Source organism: Fusarium poae, chromosome 2 (genome assembly GCF_019609905.1).
Source record: "Fusarium poae strain DAOMC 252244 chromosome 2, whole genome shotgun sequence".
NCBI classification, from domain to species: domain Eukaryota; kingdom Fungi; phylum Ascomycota; class Sordariomycetes; order Hypocreales; family Nectriaceae; genus Fusarium; species Fusarium poae.
In genome coordinates this window covers 3,258,742-3,278,752 of record NC_058400.1, presented here as the reverse complement: position 1 = coordinate 3,278,752, position 20,011 = coordinate 3,258,742, and the positions used below count along the sequence as shown (strand labels likewise).

Here is a 20,011-nt window from a genome sequence, read left to right as displayed (position 1 = left end):
CTTGGTTATATTTCTAGCAGGTTTATAGATCATTATTGTTAGAATAAGATACTGTGTCTAGGTATCCCTCATCAGTTTAGCGATTACACATAGCTAATGTTTCTCATTACAAATGAGAGTTGTTTCTAAATAACATAGTAGATGCCTTACTAACCACTGAAATAATGAATGGAAGTCTAGCCACTTGTCTTGACTCCATCACGCAATTGGAAACTTTAGTTTTACAAGTGTTATAGATGGCTGATAATAGGTGCTTAAACTCACCCGTTATCCACTTTACCTATGCTTCAATAGTAGCCGCTACTTTCCGAAATATGATAACATTCACTCTCAGTGGAGCGCAGAGTACCAAGCCAGAGGTGCCGAGAAAAAAGGATACCGTAACACAATCGACGACCTGTCAGGGCTTTACCAGGAGACAGGGCTATGTAGATCTAGTGTAGCGTTAGACTCTTTCGGCAAAGGCCAAGCTAGGAAGCGGACTATAGATCGTAATGGACCCCAGACACGCGAGCAAGCGGATTGTAATGCTCTCGTTAAAAAGATCGATAACAAGATTCATGTAAGAACGAATGGCGTGAGAATTCACATTCCTCCAATGGAATTGGGGGTCTACTATGCAAATATCACTCCCACAGGTGGTTGACAGTAGTCCAATTTGTGCTTACAGCGAGTATCACGTGATCTTTGAGCCAATCAGTCCAGCCGTCTTCATGTCCGAATCGGTGTCCCTGTCAATGTCTGACGACTCGATTGTTACTCCGCATCAAAGCCAACAGAGGCATTTAACACTATCAGCGAGGAGAACTGCAACATGCCTCTCACTCACACTGTTCTCTTCCAATTCAAGCCCGATGTCGATGCATCTGAAATCAAAAAGGTGCGCCTGAATCCATACCGTGTAACACAAACCAACCAACAATCCCTCTCTCTGTGTCTAGATTTGCGATTCCTTTCTTGCTCTCAAGGACCAATGCATTCATCCCACAAGTAACAGTCCTTACATTGTTTCACTTGTAGGCGGAAAAGACAACTCTCCAGAGGGAATGCAGGTGAGACTCCCTACAGGCAATCATCGGGTATGAGTAGACAATGGCCTAACATGATGGATCAGAACGGACTTACCCATGGCTTCGTCGCTATTTTTAGCTCTGCGGAGGATAGAGATTACTATGTAGAGAAGGACCCAGCCCATCAAGCCTTTGTCGCCAAAGTGGGAAGCATCATTGAAAAGGCCACTGTGGTTGACTTTACGGATGGAGTTTATTAACTTGACATACAAGATGGACCCGAGGATTTCTGCCAAGTCTATGAAATTGGGCTTCCGTTGGTATAAGATAGCATTTTCTTAGATAACGAACCTGATATAGGGGATAGATGATGTCCTACAAAGCCAACAGAGATTAGACATTAGAAAGTCTAGCGCTTATGCTCGCAGTCGGGCCCAAGTTTCTTCAATGGGCGAATGTTCGCCTAGCACTTGTGTATCTTATTAATCTTGTTACGATATCAACTATACCATCAAATCTTCAACAAACCTTCGAAAAAGGCTTAGAGATAGACGCCTCACCCAATATACAAACTAGCTACTATCACCCATAGAGAGCTGACATGTGTAGGTTTTTTTTTGGACTTGGGGACTGCCTCATGGTCTGAGACTATCGATGGATGATGATAGAGAGTTAAGTTTGGAGTTCGGATTGTAAGGGAACTCCTCATATCTCCAGGCTAGTCGGATGTTCCAGGAGAGTGCAGACAAAGGTCTAATCACCGCCAAAGACCCTAGACGGATACATTACCTGGTCCTTTCTCATTGTAAAGTCGGAGGTCTCTAGTCAATCGGCCAAAAGGAGATTCGAGAGCGGTTAAAGGCCAAAGTGCGAAGAAGATTCCTGGGAAAATGAGAAAGTGTTAGCCGTTGCAACGGGATTCAGGGGTCAGGAGCTGACAGAAAGATGAGCGAAAACTGAGAGAGATTGCTAATTATTGACAATTTCTATAGAGAGTTTCTGAAGAGATTCATAAGTATGGTTGGTCTGTTGGTTAAGAATGCCGTTGTCTATTGTGGAATTGTGTCGCTTGTTTTATCGGCTGCTTCTGTAGGATCGGTTGTAGGCCGCCGTCGAGGATAGACGCCACAATATCCAATAACGACGTCTCAGAATAGACTCGATAGATGAGGGAAAGGTTCTAGTTGGATCGTGATATCTGTAAATAGGGATTCGACGTCTTGTTGATTTGTTTGGCCTTTCGTGTAGTAGACAAAACCTCCCTCCTTTGCCCACCCCCACACTTGCAACAGCCCGCTAAAAGAAAATGCTTGATTTTCTTACTTGTGTAATCCAAACGCCTGTGAATTCTATGTTCAAACATGGCACAAAAACAAACCAATCGGAGTCCGACTTAACAAAGAAATAGCAGAACCAAGAACAAGTCTCTGATGACTGAATGTTGGTACTTTGACAGCAAAACTCCAGATGATTCCTGATGAGAAGTAAAGGGAGATGCTCTGTTGAGTGATTCCCGAAACACTGCAAAAGCACCACGCATTCCAGGTCCAAAACCAGACTATATCATGGAACTGTCAAGGAGGAGACCTACGTAAGTCCATCCCAAGAATACCGGCGCTTGTTGGAAATGTCTGAGAAGCCTGTCCGATGCCCAACGGACTATCAATGACTGGTCAAGATCTAATTCCCAGCTTGATGCCTTGGGGATTTATAGAGAAACAACTACAAACTATCATGATCTTCAGGGTGATCAAAGTGACTTACAAGACTTTCCCCCTAGAATTTTCTTTCCTCCGGCGGTAAAGTTGCGCCACAAACCTACCTCTGAGATTACAATGCGCTCGAAACACTTCAGGACTCCTCAGAAATACCAACTTCAACTTCTGATCTATGGTGAAAGAGTGTTGGGATTATATGAAAGCCAACAAGACTGAGCGCTGTCTGTGGACATGTTGGGTCTATGCCTTCTTGAGATGCCCCTGGCTATTATTCCAGCACAGTCGGTGCTGATGTGCCAGGACGCATCTGCCATGGTGAATAATACTCGCGAGTTAACAAGTGGGAATGGGATACTGGCTCTTGGTCACCGTCAGCAGTTACCTATCCGAATCGTGGCAAGTTAACCACTTATATCCAAATATCATTGAACTTGCACTAACTACCGTATTAAAGGAGACATCACAGTCGGAGGCCCCAACATTGAGGATACCTATTATACCTTGACAAGATCGTTAAAGCCCTCAAAGTCGGCGAAGAGGAAAGTTATGGCTGTATGTTGGATTGATAGCATGTAATCGAGGAATAAATCACGCCTATAGCCACTCGGACGGCCATTTTGTCTTTCGTATTGTACATCGCTTAACTAATAGAAGAGCCTTCATTACAGCAGAGGACTTATCACCAGGTCACATTTCGATACAAAGGCAACTAAATCCTTTGATTCTATGTCGTCTTATTACCAACTGAACCATGCTCTCTCCCTTTCTCGCCCCAGTTGCGTACAGTATTAACAAGAACACTAGACCCAATTCTCATCCTCGAAACCCTCGTCGAAATCATCTTTCAGATGTCAAATGTACAGCTAGCCATTGCAAGATCCTCATACAGTCTCCGCGAAGTCCAAGTTAGATAAGGTTTGGTTTATAGAGCTCAAAGAGGCGCTCAACGGTGATCCATGGCTCCAAACCCTCAGTGGTCAGACGATTAGGCCAGTAGTCAGCGGCCTCACGAGCAGTAACGCCATCCTCAGCGAAGCGCTTGATCTTCTTGCGAGCAGACCAAATGGCAAGCTTTTAACTTTTTGTTAGCAGTTTTTCCAGCCGCAGGGTTGCTAATTGGGTTGACTTACATTCCAGTTGTGATCCATAACTCGGAGCTGCTCACAGTCCTCATAATGATCAAAGAGAATGATGATGCGATCATCCAGGCGCCAGAAAGGGCGGATAAGACTGACATCCTGGGGTTGGATATCAAGGCAGTTGCCATCCTTCCAGGCGACGTTGACAGTTTGAGCCTGGTGATCGATGTAGACGTAGTTGTAAGCATTGTCATCTTTGTGGCGGTTCTTGAGGCCATCAGGGCCAAAACCAGCAACTGGCTCGAGATCATGCTGGAAGTAACCAACGCGTAGGGCACGGTCATTGAAGGTAGGAGCCCGGATAACAGGCTTCTCGCCAATACGAAGGTCGCTTCGCCAGCCCCAGAAGATGGCAGTAAGGAAGTACTGAAGATCTCCCTGAGTGGGAGGGTAAGCAATGGTATACGGGTGATACATTTTGACGAGCTCGTTTAGCTCCGTAGCAATCTGGGAAATCTCGGAGGGAGCAAGTTGCTCAGCGCGGCTGATAATAGCGTGGGTGTCACGCTTCGTGGCATAATGCTGACTTTGGTAGAGGGTAATCAAGTCTAGAGGCTCATCGGGGCCGGGGAGAGTGTCTGGGTACTGGAGCGTCGCCAACGTGCGAATGATTTTGGCCACAGGAATTTGTGAAAAGGGCACGCTGGTTTCGATAACCCTGTCGTTAATAGACATGGTGAAGTTAGTGAGCTCAAAGCTGTATCCCGAGATATCGAGGCTTAGTGACCCAATGATTTGGTAGAACTCCCAGGCTGAGGTTACTGGAAATAAGTTGGTGGAGGAATGAACCATGCCAGGAATAGCCAGGACCCTTCTGAACTAGTGGACCAATTTCTACCTACTTGTATTTGCCCCTCCGTTTCGTTGACGCGTGACAGTGTCCAAGGGTTTCTCAGCTGTTTGGCAGTGCTATAACCCGTTTTCTGTGTGATATAGCTGATTCTAGAAAAAGGCTTTGCGCTGCACACACGCTTGTAACTCGACATCTACTGTACCATCTAGAGAGATAGTACTAGTTAGTATTCTAAATTACGTTCTTGTAGCTTGAGGAATCGCTGTCTAAGTTGTGTTGTCAAGATGATGCTTCAATATTGACAAATATCAACTATTAATATCGGTTCAAACTGCCCCCGAAAGTATGAATTTGATTTTGTCTATATTGACCAACAATGCAAATACCACTTCCCAAGTGTGAGACAAATTCATAAGCTTAAAATCATTTTACATAGTCTTTTTGAGAAGGAGAGCGTAGGCGGTTGTCCGGAGCTTTAATTCTGCCGCTTAGGATAAATCAGGGGTAGTTCAGCCGAATCCACTCATCAGCAATCTTGGACCACCTCTCAAACACAAGGATATTCGGTATGTTCTCAAACTCTCCCCAGCTTGAAATTCAATGCTTTTCCCATGTATTTACTATATTAACCTATAGTGAAGTATAGGGAAGAAGGCCGTTGGAGATACGGCGTTTCGGTATAGTTTTGAGATTGCCTGTAAGTGGCATAACGTCCCTAGTTCCCTCGAGACTCTTTTTTGTTTCTAATTTATAACTTGGATCAACCTTGTTCAACATCTAATACGACTCTCCAACTGTTGCCTCCTTAGATTCATCACTGGTATTGCGAGGCGGCCTATCTCGGCCCCCCATACACCTAAGCCTCCAAAGCAATTATACGACTACGACCGGCCTCGAACAACAAAGCCTTCTAAGAATCAGATATGTGATACATTGTGGTTTTGACTCGGTAGTGTTGTGTTGCGACTTTCACCGATCTCAGTATATACACTTCACTACGTGTGTCAGGGAGGCGCCACAACCTACATACTATCCGGATGACTACCCTGATTTTGATTCAAGATTCTTTTCTGGATTGTTCAGAACGTAAAGGCTTCGTTCCAAGGCGAAACTTGGTTGCCAAACCAATGGTAACTTGCGCAACACTTGTGACAAAACCTTAAGATATAAGCTTGCCACAGTAGACTCTCAATCTCTGTGAATTTGGTATAGTATCTGATCTTCTTCTCAGACCTGTGCTCCTTTAATAATAGTTCTCAGCAAGTAGTTCGTGTCATCATTCGCCGCTGTCACACCTTTCTTTGATTTGCACTGTCCCTTTCCAGAGGCCTACACAGCACAACCTCTAGGCTCAGACACTCCAGGGTTGAGATTCTACACTTCCTCGGCGGCGTCAATGTGGGAGTTCTCCAAGTCTAGACTTTCACATCTATATTAACAGGTTAAACTATCTGTTTTAATTACCCTGGTCGTGGATGAAATATATTTCTAAAAGAAACTAACTATAAGTCTAGAACCTAAGTAGACAGCTGAATATTCATATAGCGATCGCGAGATGGCATCTTATAGTTTTTGAAAAGGGAATATATTAAGAAAGTAAAGCTAAACCTACTATTACTACTTAACGAATGCCATATCATCCAGGTCGATTTTGAAGGCTTTTGCTGCTTACTCAATTATATTGTACCTCTAAACAAGGATCCTGGCCGATGATGAGGTATCTGGATGTTCAGCAATGTTCAGAAACCCTTTTACGATGTGGTGACAACATTCCTTGTTCAAGAATAAAACTTCCAAGGGAACTGTTTCATAGTTTGTATTATGAGTTATGGCCACTGTAGGCTTTAGTATGTCTTATACATCATCTCTTACACGTAAAGGGTTTCCTGTCCACTCGGGTTGTCCCTTTCTAAACCAGCTTCCACTATGCTCCTCGCTGGTATCCTTTCTGGCCACAAACCTGACATGGCTTAGAAAAATGCAATTATAGAAGACAAATAAATCTTCATGAAATGCCTGCGCAGGGGTAGCGGTACATAATTCCCCTCAGTTTGTGACAAAACCATCACATTCGGCGTGATGAAAGAATATATGGGTACTTCTCCCGGGTAGTGGGAACCCAAATCTCATCAACGTTGAAGAACTCGTTTTCCTGGAGGAAGGCTCCGCCCCGAAGCTTCTCCTATGAGTCGGATGTTGGCAGATATCCATGTTCTTGTTGCGATTCAGAGGTAGCCTTTCTGATTGCACCACTGGCTAGGCGAACAAGCTCCATGCAAAACCCCTTGACGAGAGTCATTTGTTCATCTTGGTGACACATGTGGTGCGATGATGGAAGGTTGTGGATCAACTCAGCGGCAGATACAAGTAGTTGTAGGTCTGCATGGGCCGTTATACGGAGAGGATGCATGAGGATGTTGAAGAAGATAGTAATCATAGCAGCGGTAGGGTAAAACACAACAACCCTAGTATAAGATTAGCCAGATCCACTCACTATGTGTGATGTGATTGTTGTCAACTTACCAGAAAGCTTCCCCGGCTAGTCCTTTTAAGGCCGCCTTTAGGTACACAAGCGTTGAACGGCTCGCTTCTAGCGCCAGAGTAATGCTTGATTCAACGCCTGATTCAATAGTGGATGGCCACTGTGCGTCAACGTTTGACTCCTCATGGTCAGGATCATGCATGCATCTGCCACTGGCGCGATGAATAGTGGCCAGAAGGTGGTGGTATTCAAGATGAAGGGTAATGGCCCGCATGCTGCGCGGAAGATGCATCCCTTCAACGTTAACTTGAGAGTCACTGACAATAGAAAGTTGGGGTCGGAAGGTCTGCGGGATAGACTTTCTCCAAGTCTCCAATTCGTTGTCTAGGTCTCTGATGTCAAATAGAAGCTGAGCAGGTGTTTTTTTAGCGGCTTGCGCGGAGTAGAGCAAGCGGCTGGTCTTTTCTTTGATATGACTCAGACGTGGATCTCCTGGAAGATGGGGTGTGAGGCCATTGTCACCAGGAGACTCAAGGGGGAGATGATGAGTTAGGCCAGGGAGATATTCGTAGCACTCCAGGTAGTTCTCCGGCAAGGTCAGGTCGCAGTAGTCATCAGACATCAAAGGAGGTTGGCCAGTCCGGAGAGCGATGTCCTTGTCGAAGATATAGATGAGCCAGAAGAGCAGTCTTGTTTGGCGACGCTGTCGACCATCGCGAGAGATACGACCGTTGTTGGTCTCAGTTGTGGTGTAGTGTTGGCCGCCAAGGGTAAAGACCATGCGGCAAGCAATGGCGTGAAACATGGAAGCGGAACGGAGTCGCCCTAGCAAGATGTCATGCATATTCCGCAATGATGTTAGCTCGTGTGTATAGACTAGACAGAAAAGAACTTACCAGCATGAAGGCCGCTTGGAGAGTAACAAGGTTCGATCCCTCCAGAACATCAGTAAGAATATACCGAGCTTTGGTGGCACATATATCGGTGTCCACAGGGGGTAGATCAGTCAGCGACCCTTGGAATAATGGGATTATAGACGCAAAGGCTAGGACACAGGCCTTTTGGCTCATTTGCTCAAGTGAGGGAGATTTTCCACTCCAGCTTAGATATGCCAGGTTTATTGTATCGTAGAAAAGTCCTGGGTCTACAAGGGGGAAAACAAGTCTGAATGATGAATTGGCAAACGCATTGAAAAGTGTTTCAATGGCCATTCTATCCGGGAGGGTATATAGGTCCTGTGGGTCGATGAAAGGGTGTGCCGACAAGGGTAGTGCAAGCGTAGGGAGAAGCTGTTGTCCTTCGTCGAAATCAATCTGCATGTCCGTTTTAGACGCAATCCACTCCTTGCCTTGATCCGATATCAATGGCAGCCCATTATGCTGGCTAAGGTGGCCTAAGTGAAAGCCGCCAAAATGGAGCTGTCCATAGCTAACAGCAGAACTGGGAGAGCTCACAACAGGAGGGAGGCTCTCTCTTTGGATGACAGATTCTGGGTCCAGCATGGGAGAAGTAGATGAGTCTGGCTGTGTGGCAGCCATCTGAATGGGCTCTTTACCGTTATTCATTGTCGAGTCTTCTTGGCTCCGCCTGTTTTGTGAGGGCGGAGAACTGGGATTGGAATGTTGTGATACCCGGCTCAAAGAGTCATTCTGCCTAGCAAGCGTTCGAGCAAGTGTTTCTTCCACTTTTCTCAATCTTTCTACAAGGCTCCCTTCCGATGTTTGTTTGGATCTATAGTATAGTATACCTAGGTAAGCCGAGATGGTCTTGGATCAACATTAGGAGATAGATAGAACTAACCTAGACCTGACGGCTTTCTTCCTACGGCCCCTGACACGATCGAAAGTGCAAGCTAGATTGTGGTGTTGGCACCAGTTACAGGGGGCAGTAGAGTCTGTCAAATCACACTGGATCTAGTATAGGTAGTAAGCCACTTGAATAGTGGGTAGGCGCAGATGGTATGAGTGCCCGGGCGATGATCTGATCAGGGCCGCCAAGAGATGAATGAGTTTGGTAGACAGGTTCAGGTCAAGCTTGCCCTAGGGTGGATGAAAAGAAAAATGGAGAGAAATTATTTCAATACTGTACGTACCTTACGTTTGTGACATGCATCACAAGCGTGTTTTTGAACCATATTCAAAAATGGACTCGGAAGCAAAGCAAACGGGTAACTAGTTAGTTGAAATTGCACGGAAATTGATCTTTGTGCCGAATATTAAAGCCGATTAGCGTTGATAATCAAAGGCCGTCTTACAATGACAGCAAAGTGAGAATGAGTTCCAATTCGGTGGCAGAATGTGCTCGATTCCATCAAAGTTGAATCTGAAGGTAAAGTCGGAGTGTCGAAAGTGTCCGATGATTCGGAAGTTATGGCTGAGACTCACAAAGCACCGCTGATTAAGCGGCAGTTCTGTCAGCGCTAGACAGGGTCTAGTCAGGCCTGTCATGTCAAGATTCGAGACCAGAAACCCGCTAGACAGGGAATGTCAAGCTAGATTGATCACTAAGCGGTAGTTCTGTCGCCTCCCTCAACTCCCGGCCCACTCATTCTGATTTACATGGAAGATCTTCATCGTCTTGTCAAACTGACTTCCACTGATGCTGGTCTCCCAGACATCCGGTACAACATCAAACGCTCCAATCTATCCGGATCGATCCGGGCGAGCATGGTACATGATTACTATTATACGTCATCACTTTCATCTACCGACAGTTTTCGCAGTTCTAGTTCGTCCGAGTTGATACTCTAATAATAAGGGTTGAGTTCTCCGAGACACGATACTATGAAGTAGTAATCACTGCCAAGAGAACACAAAGGGACCCATGTTACACACGTGAAATGTGCTATTTACAGGTTGTAGGTAAGTACTTATCATTATCCACCAAAGTACCCTACGTAGATGACTTGGACCCTTGTCATTTTCATAGTCTTCAAGCCACCAACTGATAAAGACCCTGTTACTAAGCGGCTAAAACCCTTGCTCGCACTCGCAATTTCCAGACTTGTTCCATCAGCCTCATTCTTGATCCACAGAACCCATCAAGGATCGCTTGATCAACAATGTCTTTTCTCAGATTCAGTGATTCCATTGGCTGCATTCTCCGGCAAATCCTCCCGTCGGACACCGAAGAAGCCCGCCATGTTTGTAAGAATCTGATGCAAACATAGCAAATCTTTGCTTAAAACAAGCCTACTGCCCCCTAAACCAACATGTTATACCAGCATCACTGTCATATCTCCCGTATTTGTTCATTCAGATCTTGTTGACCAGGAAGTTGTGGCTAGGTAGTTAGTTATCCAGCCAGGACTGTTTCTTGTCCACATCAAGACACTACCAAACATCATGGAATCCTCCGATAGCATCGACTCGACGGTCTATGATCCAACACCTATCAAAGAAACCCCCAACAATGACTCCGAATGGAAGATGAAGTCAGATGTCATCGGCTACAAAGAGCGTGACACGGCTTCAGGCGTCCCCGATAGAGAACTCGGCGTAACATGGAACAATCTCACAGTCGATGTCATCGCCGCTGATGCTGCCATTCATGAAAATGTTATCTCTCAGTACAACATTCCGAAGCTCTTTAAAGAATCCCGCCAAAAGTCACCACTCAAGACCATCCTAGACAACAGCCATGGCTGCGTCAAGCCTGGAGAGATGCTTCTCGTCTTGGGTCGCCCCGGCTCTGGATGTACCACACTTCTCAACATGATTTCCAACAAGAGACGCGGTTACGCCAGCGTCAAGGGTGATGTCTTTTATGGTTCAATGACAGCCGGAGAAGCCCAGAGGTATCGCGGTCAGATCGTCATGAACACTGAAGAAGAAGTATTCTATCCCGCCTTGACCGTTGGTCAGACCATGGACTTTGCCACTCGTCTCAAGCTCCCCTTTCAGCTCCCCCAAGGCGTCAACTCACATGAAGAACTTCGAACCCAGACAAGAGACTTTCTGCTCAAGTCCATGGGTATCGAACATACCATTGACACCAAGGTTGGCGATGCTTTTGTCCGTGGCGTTTCCGGAGGTGAACGAAAACGAGTATCCATTATCGAGACTATGGCCACCCAGGGTTCAGTCTTTTGCTGGGATAACTCTACTCGTGGTTTGGACGCAAGCACGTAAGTAAATTCAACAGAGACAGTCCCCGTGCTCCCCTTCTAACAAGATATAGTGCTTTGGAATACACCAAGGCTATCCGCGCAATGACTGATGTCATGGGCCTAGCCTCCGTGGTCACTCTCTACCAAGCCGGTAACGGCATTTACGACCTCTTCGATAAAGTCCTCGTCCTTGACGAAGGACATCAGGTCTACTATGGTCCCCTCAAGGAAGCCAAGCCTTTCATGGAGAGCATGGGTTTCATTTGTCAACATGGTGCCAATGTTGCAGATTATCTGACCGGAGTGACTGTTCCTACCGAGCGACAAGTCCATCACGACCACCAGGGTCGATTCCCACGAACAGCAAAAGCCCTCCGGGATGAGTACGAGAAGTCGCCGATTTACGAACGAGTACGATCTGAATATGACTATCCTACTTCCGACATCGCCAAGGCGAAGACAAAGGCTTTTCAAGATGGTGTTCGTCAATTCAAAGACAAGAAATTATCTGACAGCGATCCCATGACGGTCGGTTTTTTAGCTCAAACCAAAGCATCGATTATCCGGCAGTACCAGATTGTGTTAGGAGACAGGGCCACATTCTTGATCAAACAGCTATCCATGATCGTCCAAGCTCTCATCGCCGGTTCTCTCTTCTACAACGCTTCGGGTGACTCGAGCGGTTTGTTCGTCAAGTCTGGTGCCGTATTTGTTGCTCTTCTCAGTAATTCTCTCGTCTCAATGTCCGAGGTCACTGACTCCTTCACTGGCCGTCCTGTTCTTCTCAAGCATAAGTCCTTTGCTATGTATCATCCTGCTGCATTCTGCATTGCTCAGATTGCCGCTGACATACCAATCATATTGACACAAGTAACTACGTTTTCGGTTGTTGAGTACTTCATGGTTGGGCTTACTCGTACCGCTGGACATTTCTTTACCTTTTGGATCATCTTGGTTGCCATCACCATTGTAAGTCAACCGAAGACCAATCTACCGAGCCCGACTAACACGTAACGACAGTGTATTACCGCCCTCTTCCGAGCCATCGGTGCCGCCTTCAGCACTTTCGACGCTGCTTCCAAGGTCTCCGGACTTGTCATTACCGCTACAATCATGTACTCTGGCTATCTCATCCAGAAACCCTTGATGCACGATTGGTTCTTCTGGATCTTCTGGATCGACCCTCTGGCATATGCTTTCGACGCTCTGCTATCCAACGAATTTCACGGGAAGATCATCCCTTGTGTCGGCAACAGTCTTGTTCCCAGTGGCCCCGGCTTCAACGATGGCGATCACCAGGCTTGTGCCGGTGTAGGTGGAGCCAAGCCTGGCCAGACCTTTGTTACTGGTGATGACTACTTGGCTTCTCTGTCCTATGGACATGATCACCTCTGGAGGAACTTTGGCATTATCTGGGCTTGGTGGCTTCTCTTTGTGGTTGTTACCATCTTTTTCACTTCAAAATGGCATCCGGCAAAGGAGGACGGGCCCTCTCTCGTGATTCCCAGAGAGAACGCTCATATCACGGCAGCCCTTCGCCAGTCTGACGAAGAGGGCCAGACCAAGGGTGAAAAGAAGATGACTGGTAGTCAAGACGGTGGTGTTGTCTCGGGCGATGACACTGACGCCAGCGGTATCGCCGACAACCTAGTCCGCAACACTTCAGTCTTCACTTGGAAGAACCTGACTTACACCGTCAAGACACCCTCTGGGGACCGCGTTCTTCTCGACAACGTCCAAGGTTGGGTCAAGCCAGGTATGCTCGGAGCCCTCATGGGCGCCTCGGGTGCTGGAAAGACCACTCTTCTCGATGTTCTTGCACAGCGCAAGACAGATGGTACCATCCGTGGTTCAATCATGGTCGATGGTCGTCCTCTACCGGTTTCTTTCCAGCGCTCGGCAGGTTACTGTGAGCAACTCGATGTACATGAACCCTACGCTACCGTCCGCGAAGCCCTTGAATTCTCTGCCCTGCTTCGACAAAGCCGTGATACTCCTCGCGAGGAGAAGCTGAGATACGTCGACACCATTATTGATCTTCTCGAACTTCACGACATTGCCCATACCCTTATTGGAAAGGTTGGTGCTGGATTGAGCGTTGAGCAGCGCAAGCGAGTTACCATCGGCGTCGAGCTTGTCTCTAAGCCTAGTATTCTTATCTTCTTGGACGAGCCAACATCTGGACTCGATGGTCAGTCGGCCTTTAATACAATCCGCTTCCTACGAAAATTGGCTGCTGTTGGCCAAGCAGTCCTTGTCACTATCCACCAACCTTCCGCTCAGCTTTTTTCTCAGTTTGATAGTCTCCTCTTGCTTGCCAAGGGTGGAAAGACAGTTTATTTTGGCGACATCGGGGATCAGGCAAAGACCGTCTCTGACTACTTTGGCCGTTATGGCGCGCCTTGCCCCAAGGATGTCAACCCGGCTGAGTTCATCATTGATGTTGTCTCTGGTCATCGCGGCAAGGACTGGAATCAAGTCTGGCTATCCTCGCCTGAACACGCTGCCGTGGAGAAGGAACTTGATCACATCATCACCGATGCTGCCTCCAAGCCACCTGGCACCAACGACGATGGTCACGAGTTTGCTACCTCAGTCTGGGAGCAGACCAAGCTCGTCACCCAGCGTATGAATGTATCACTGTATCGTAACACAGACTACATCAACAACAAGTATGCCCTACACGTCTTCTCGGCTCTCTTCAACGGCTTTACCTTCTGGCAGATCGGGTCATCAGTTGCTGAACTCCAACTTAAGCTGTTCACCATCTTCAATTTCATCTTTGTCGCACCTGGTGTCATGGCCCAACTCCAGCCTTTGTTTATTCAGCGTCGAGATATCTTTGAGACACGTGAGAAGAAGTCCAAGATGTACTCCTGGGTCGCTTTCGTTACCGGTCTTATCGTTTCCGAAGTTCCGTATCTGGTGGTATGCGCTGTCATTTACTACGTCTGCTGGTACTACACAGTTGGATTCTCTGATCACACGTCTCGTGCTGGAAGTACCTTTTTCGTTATGCTCATGTATGAGTTTATCTACACTGGTATCGGCCAGTTCATTGCCGCTTATGCGCCCAACGAAGTCTTCGCATCGCTTGTCAACCCACTCGTCCTCACTATCCTCGTTTCCTTCTGCGGTGTCCTTGTGCCATACGCTGGTATCCAAGTATTCTGGCGATATTGGCTTTACTACATCAACCCATTCAATTATCTGATGAGCAGCATGCTCACCTTCAGTGTGTGGGGTGCTGAGGTCAAGTGCAAGGAGAAGGAGTTTGCTCGCTTCAGTCCCCCGAATGGTACTACTTGTGGCGAATATCTGTCCGAGTGGCTCACCCAGGTTCCCAGTAACCTGATCAATCCTGATGCTACTGATGAGTGTATGGTGTGCTCGTACACCAAGGGCGAGGATTATCTTCGCACTCTCAACATCAAGGAATACTCCTACGGTTGGAGGAATGCTGGTATCACCGCTGCTTTTGTTTTTACTTCCTATGCTCTTGTTTATGTTTTGATGAAACTGCGAACAAAGACTTCTAAAAAGGCGGAGTAGACCTTGAAATACTATGGCAATCATTTTCATATCCGATTTTATAGACTGCAATTTTAGACTTATAGACTTGCTACTTAGACATGTTTACCATTACATTTTTTATTATTATTAATATTTCTCGCTTGGGAGTTGCTGTATGTATGTATGTTTCAATTTGCCTTGCCCGGGACGTGTGTGGTATCTAGACTAAACTTGATAACAATTTGGCATCATCAAATATCAACATCTTTTTACAAAGACATCACGAGCGGGGCTCGGTGAATATTCTGATTGGATACTATTTCGACACACGCCTACCCTGAACTCGATCGTCTATATACAGGTAGAGTTTAACAAACGTCAAGTTTGCCCCTGTACTGATTGATGATAGATAATACTACTAGAACTCTAAGCAATTAACTATAGTTTAGAGTCTGGAATATATAGACTCAGTACCTGTTGTACCATGGACTGTTGTCGAATCACAAGGTATTTGTGCTATACTATTAAGGAGGTACGGAGTACATCGTTTTTGTGGCAGCCCCACTATGATGACTAAGGGCATCGGCCTCCGGTGAAAGTGTCGGGATCATTCCTTTCGGAAGTTCGGGGAAAGACTGAGGTCTAGAGTAACTGTCAAGTGCAGATCAAGATGACTTTCATTTAAGAGAAATATATACAGAAGAACTCAATCAAACAACTTTCATTATTCCAAAGACGAAAAAATGACGATTTCTAGTGGTGTCAACGGCCATACTAATGGCACTGACCCGAAGAATGGCAAAGTCTCTACTTTGAACACACCACCCATCTCATCGACTTTGGCTGACCTCTTTAACGACAATATTACTGCCAAAATTCTTTATGCTGCAGAAAGCGGATTAATAAACAATGTGAGACGGAATCTAAATATCTCAGAAAAACAACTCACATGTTTAGAACCCACCAATCGCGTATCCCGAGTATGTACCTCAAACTGGGCCAGACACTGGCAAATATGTCCTTCGAGAAAAGCTCTTTTGGACATGCGGTTTCTTCCCAGGTTCCATATACTCTTTGATTGAGCGTATGATCAAGTTTCCACAAGTGTCACCCGGCAGTTCCAAAAAGCAGCAGCTTCTAAAGCAATTACTCAAAGTCGGACGAGCTTGGTCTGACCCGCTTCACGTCTACGCCAGACGAGAAGACACTCACGACATGTCTTTCATGATCCAACCGTCGATGAGAGTACGCTGGGAGGTTCTACATGACTTCGAAGCTCTACAGTCAATCACAACGGCTGCACAATCACTTTACTCCAGATACAATTCCAATGTCGGCGCTATTCGATCTTGGGATATCCTGTCTCAAGACGGTGTCGATATTTCAAGCATGACTGAAGACTTTCTGGTCATCATCGACTCGATGTGCAATCTCGATTTACTGTACTACGCAGCAGCACAGACTGGCCAGACAGAGATGGCTGAAGCAGCGACAACCCACGCCAAAGCCTTGATCAAAGCCCTTTTCCGAAATGAAACCGACGACTCTGTCGGCAGAACTATGTACAGTACCTTTCATGTTGTCAACTTTGACCCCAACAACGGATCTATCAAAGAGAAGAGGACTGGTCAAGGGTACTCCGCAAACTCAACCTGGGCCCGTGGACAAGCCTGGGGCATCCTCGGATACTCGCAGACCTACAATTGGACCAAAGATCCCCAGTTCCTCGATGCAGCCATGGGACTCGCTGAATACTTTATATTCAGACTCCTCAAGTCTCCCGACTGCGTTGAGGTACCTATACCCGGAGAGAGCCGCACCAAGGGCCGCTACGTACCACTGTGGGATTTCGATGCACCCATAGATACCTCTGCTCCGTTGCGAGACTCATCTGCGGGTATCATTGCGGCGAACGGTATGTTGGTACTTTCGCAAGCCCTGGCCGGCAATAAGTCGCATGACCTCAGTGAGAGATATCAATCGATGGCCATTCAGATCGCCAAGGACACGCTTGAATTTTCTTTAGCACGGGAAAGGTCCAAGGTCGCATTGAAGGCTGACGGGACATTTGAAGTTCAGGACCTGGAGCCCAACAGCCATTTTGAAGCTATCCTGAAGAACGCCACAGCCAATCACAATGCGAAGGACTACAAGAGATATTGGGACCATGGGCTCGTGTATGCCGATTATTACACCATTGAATTTGGAAACAGGTTGCTGAAGATGGGACTTGTGTAAATACAAAGGCTTCCTATTAGTTTGAATTATAATAATGATCAGATAATGAACAATAACACCTGCTCTGGTTTAACCCAAAGTCCAATTATCTACAGGAAAAGCAGCTCCTTGGTCGTCAATCGTCTGTGCTGTAAACATCATGTCGTCAAAACTAATCACCCGATCCAATTGCATAAAGTCCTGATCCATGAGAACAGTAGAAATAGCAGATAGCTCGTCCGGAGAATTGTGCTCCATGTTTGGATTTGTAGGTGATATTTGAGGCAGGAAGTTGAGCTGCTCATTTGAAATCTGTGTCTGGGTGGGATCGAAAGGAAGTCCAGTATTCGTCGCTCGCGTATTAAATGATGTCTGCCAGGCTCTTGAGGCTGTCGACTCCTCGTTATGAGTGTCATATCGAGTAAGCTCACGTTCCTGAGGAATGTGAGTAGACTTCTGATCAACGAAGCCGTCGGTGGAATAACCAACCACGTCAGGGCAATGATCTGGATTCTCTGTGCACTTTTGATAAAGAGCACGTAACTGAGAACTATATCTCCCAGCGAGCGAGATTTTGGACTTGTCTTTGGATATTGGGCCAGCCCAGCGTTTGGCAAAATCATCAAGACTCTCAACCAAAACCCAGAACTCGTGAGCCAACACTGTCTTGTAGTATCTCCAGTGAACTACATATTCATCAGCTCCAGATTAAAGAAAGCAAGGAACTGGAGGAAGGACAACACCTACCTAGCAGCGCCCGAGCACTAACAAAGACGCAAAACGCGAATTGGCTGTTCACTGGACTATTTTCTGGGGTGTACTTGAGATACTTTCGTGTAATCGTTGCTGTTTCCGCCGCAGCGATTTGACATGTTTCAGCGCTGTGGGCACTGGGCATTCTGACAATACTTGTCCATTGTGGTGCCGGGTATGCTATCTGTTGATGTAACAAAATCATCGAGGTATTATGTGTGATATGGGCAAGTGTGAGGTTGGGATCCATGTTGATGATGGTTGGTCTTCGAGAGATGTTGGAGTCTTTCCACTTTTGAGGCAAGAACATCTTCCAACTGGTGAGAGAGGTCAGTCAATTTGTAAAGAATGACATCAAGAAACGTACTGAACAAGGCGGAGATCCAATTCCTTGAACCTGGTAAGCCAATTCCCGACCTCTTGGCGATCTTTAAAATTGATCCTTTGCTGGAGAAAGTAGGTAGTAACCCGGCTCAAAGACTCAGTTGCTTCAATACAGTATGCAAAAGCGCCTACAGTGGTCATATCGACAGTGTCATTACTCTTGGATGCCGTGGTATTGGTCGATGGCGTTTCTGCTGGTGCTTCCGAGTGAGCTGGAAGGAACACAATCGAATTCCCCATCTTTCCTGCAGATCGATCCCAAATCCCGAAGTAGGGCGTCAATACTGTCTCTTCCTTGTGCCAAAGACCACCATCGGCGGGGAGTCTTCTGCGAACGTCATCCGATGTCAAGCTTGTGTTCCATCTATATGAGTTAGTAAATGCTGGCATAGCTTTCGGCATTAGAAACTGACCCAGTCATGACAGAACATAGCCTATGGTCTTGTTAGTATTCCCTCGACTTGACCTACTATAAACGTACCTATCCAAGTTGAATATGCTCCAAAAGACTCTTCTTCGTTCCTCTTCCTGTGTCCAATTCTGGGATGGCAATAAGGACGTTAATGGTTTCAAAAGAGGTCCTTGTTGTCGATCGTCAAACTCGACACTGAGCTGAAGATATTCGACTGTCCTTGTTAGCGAGCCTATGATGGGCCAAGCCCGATGCATATCTCCATTGCCCATCTAGTATACTTATTAGATTGGTACGTTGATAAGCAAAGTTGTCCTTACATCCGTAAACGCTATTATACTAAGAGCTTGTAAGTTCTCCACCGACATCCCGTCCATGCCGGACAAAAGAACTATACTTCTTGACTTGGATATCCATGCCTCAGTCTCCTTCTCAGACAGCTTCTCACTACCGGAGTCCACGAAGCGGATGGCAGCAACTACTATGGCATGCAAAAGTACAGTGAGGTAGGGTAACTGCTCATGGTTATAAAAGCGGCTCCTAAAACGGGTCTCATGTAGGATGGGTATCCATGGCTGAACCAGGATGAAATATGCGTTGATGACTTCTTCAAGCAACTCTGGTGGTGGCAGTTGGGTTGTCGTACTTCCCAGCTCGCTGAGCTGGCTGGCCAACTCTATGTTTGGATTGCCGCAGCTGTCGACTCTTCTTCTCTTCCGAGGATGCTGCTGGAAATCATTTGGGGATGAGAGGACTGTCCCAGGTGTTGCTTGTTGAGGCAGAGCTGAAAAGTCGTTATTGACAGCGTGTGATGGTAGCGAAACGCCAGCACTGGATATCAAACCACGAAGTTCTTGTATGAGGCCCGAGAATGCTCCGATGATTTGTGACGAATCGACTGAGTTGGTTGAATTATTGGTGTCCGAGCCTTGAAATACCGTACTTTCGAGAGCCTCTTGATGCTGTTAGTTAGAGTCCAAGTCACTACCGTTGTACATACCAACTCTACGATTGAGGCCTTCTATTACACCAGTCTTTACACCAGGTTTGTTTTTCTTCTCGTAAAAACATTTTGAGTCTGTTGTAATTAGTACCTGGAAAGCTTGGCCCCGTGGTTGGTTCGTATGACTGACTTAGCCGCTGGCAATGATTGCAGGTAGGCTGATCTCTCGAACATCGTAGTTTTCGTCTTCTGCAACCTTGACAACTGGGAATCTCGGTATCTGTAATAGTGGATCCATTCCCAGCATTGGGTGACTGTATATTTTGATGATCCATATCTGTTTGAACTCGCTCGCCCGCTGCCCGACGGATCAGTTAGTTGCATACGTAAAAAATAAATAGGAGTTGAAGGAGCGGAGATATCTGTCGATCAGCAACCCAAAAAACCAACCTTGTGAGTTCCCCATGGGGAAGAGCATCTAAGCGGGCCAATCGTGGCTATTCTGCAAGACGTCGGAGATCAATGTCCCGATGCCCGAA

General features: G+C 46.5%; 6 protein-coding genes across 6 annotated transcripts; 3 read left to right on the top strand and 3 right to left on the bottom strand.

The window, feature by feature from the left end:
- Window positions 1-814: 814 nt before the first annotated feature.
- On the top strand, window positions 815-1,270 carry FPOAC1_004973 (uncharacterized protein; the record flags this gene model as incomplete). The annotated part of the gene is made up of 3 exons (XM_044849508.1): window positions 815-880; window positions 942-1,052; window positions 1,115-1,270. 3 exons carry the CDS (start codon window positions 815-817, stop codon window positions 1,268-1,270), a joined length of 333 nt encoding a protein of 110 aa, XP_044708218.1.
- Window positions 1,271-3,634: 2,364 nt separating this feature from the next.
- On the bottom strand, window positions 3,635-4,542 carry FPOAC1_004972 (uncharacterized protein; the record flags this gene model as incomplete). The annotated part of the gene is made up of 2 exons (XM_044849507.1): window positions 3,635-3,799; window positions 3,859-4,542. The coding sequence occupies 2 exons, from the start codon at window positions 4,540-4,542 to the stop codon at window positions 3,635-3,637; spliced, it is 849 nt and encodes a 282-aa protein (XP_044708217.1).
- Window positions 4,543-6,842: 2,300 nt separating this feature from the next.
- FPOAC1_004971 (uncharacterized protein) lies at window positions 6,843-9,276 on the bottom strand (the record flags this gene model as incomplete). Its single annotated transcript, XM_044849506.1, has 6 exons — window positions 6,843-7,125; window positions 7,184-7,967; window positions 8,039-8,052; window positions 8,103-8,873; window positions 8,943-9,055; window positions 9,235-9,276. The coding sequence occupies 6 exons, from the start codon at window positions 9,274-9,276 to the stop codon at window positions 6,843-6,845; spliced, it is 2,007 nt and encodes a 668-aa protein (XP_044708216.1).
- A 1,210-nt stretch (window positions 9,277-10,486) lies between these two features.
- On the top strand, window positions 10,487-14,802 carry FPOAC1_004970 (uncharacterized protein; the record flags this gene model as incomplete). Its single annotated transcript, XM_044849505.1, has 3 exons — window positions 10,487-11,268; window positions 11,322-12,219; window positions 12,271-14,802. The coding sequence occupies 3 exons, from the start codon at window positions 10,487-10,489 to the stop codon at window positions 14,800-14,802; spliced, it is 4,212 nt and encodes a 1,403-aa protein (XP_044708215.1).
- Window positions 14,803-15,506: 704 nt separating this feature from the next.
- Window positions 15,507-17,001, top strand: FPOAC1_004969 (uncharacterized protein; the record flags this gene model as incomplete). Its single annotated transcript, XM_044849504.1, has 2 exons — window positions 15,507-15,674; window positions 15,721-17,001. 2 exons carry the CDS (start codon window positions 15,507-15,509, stop codon window positions 16,999-17,001), a joined length of 1,449 nt encoding a protein of 482 aa, XP_044708214.1.
- A 69-nt stretch (window positions 17,002-17,070) lies between these two features.
- Window positions 17,071-19,779, bottom strand: FPOAC1_004968 (uncharacterized protein; the record flags this gene model as incomplete). Its single annotated transcript, XM_044849503.1, has 7 exons — window positions 17,071-17,666; window positions 17,728-18,050; window positions 18,101-18,481; window positions 18,531-18,551; window positions 18,599-18,743; window positions 18,927-19,491; window positions 19,705-19,779. 7 exons carry the CDS (start codon window positions 19,777-19,779, stop codon window positions 17,071-17,073), a joined length of 2,106 nt encoding a protein of 701 aa, XP_044708213.1.
- Window positions 19,780-20,011: the final 232 nt, after the last annotated feature.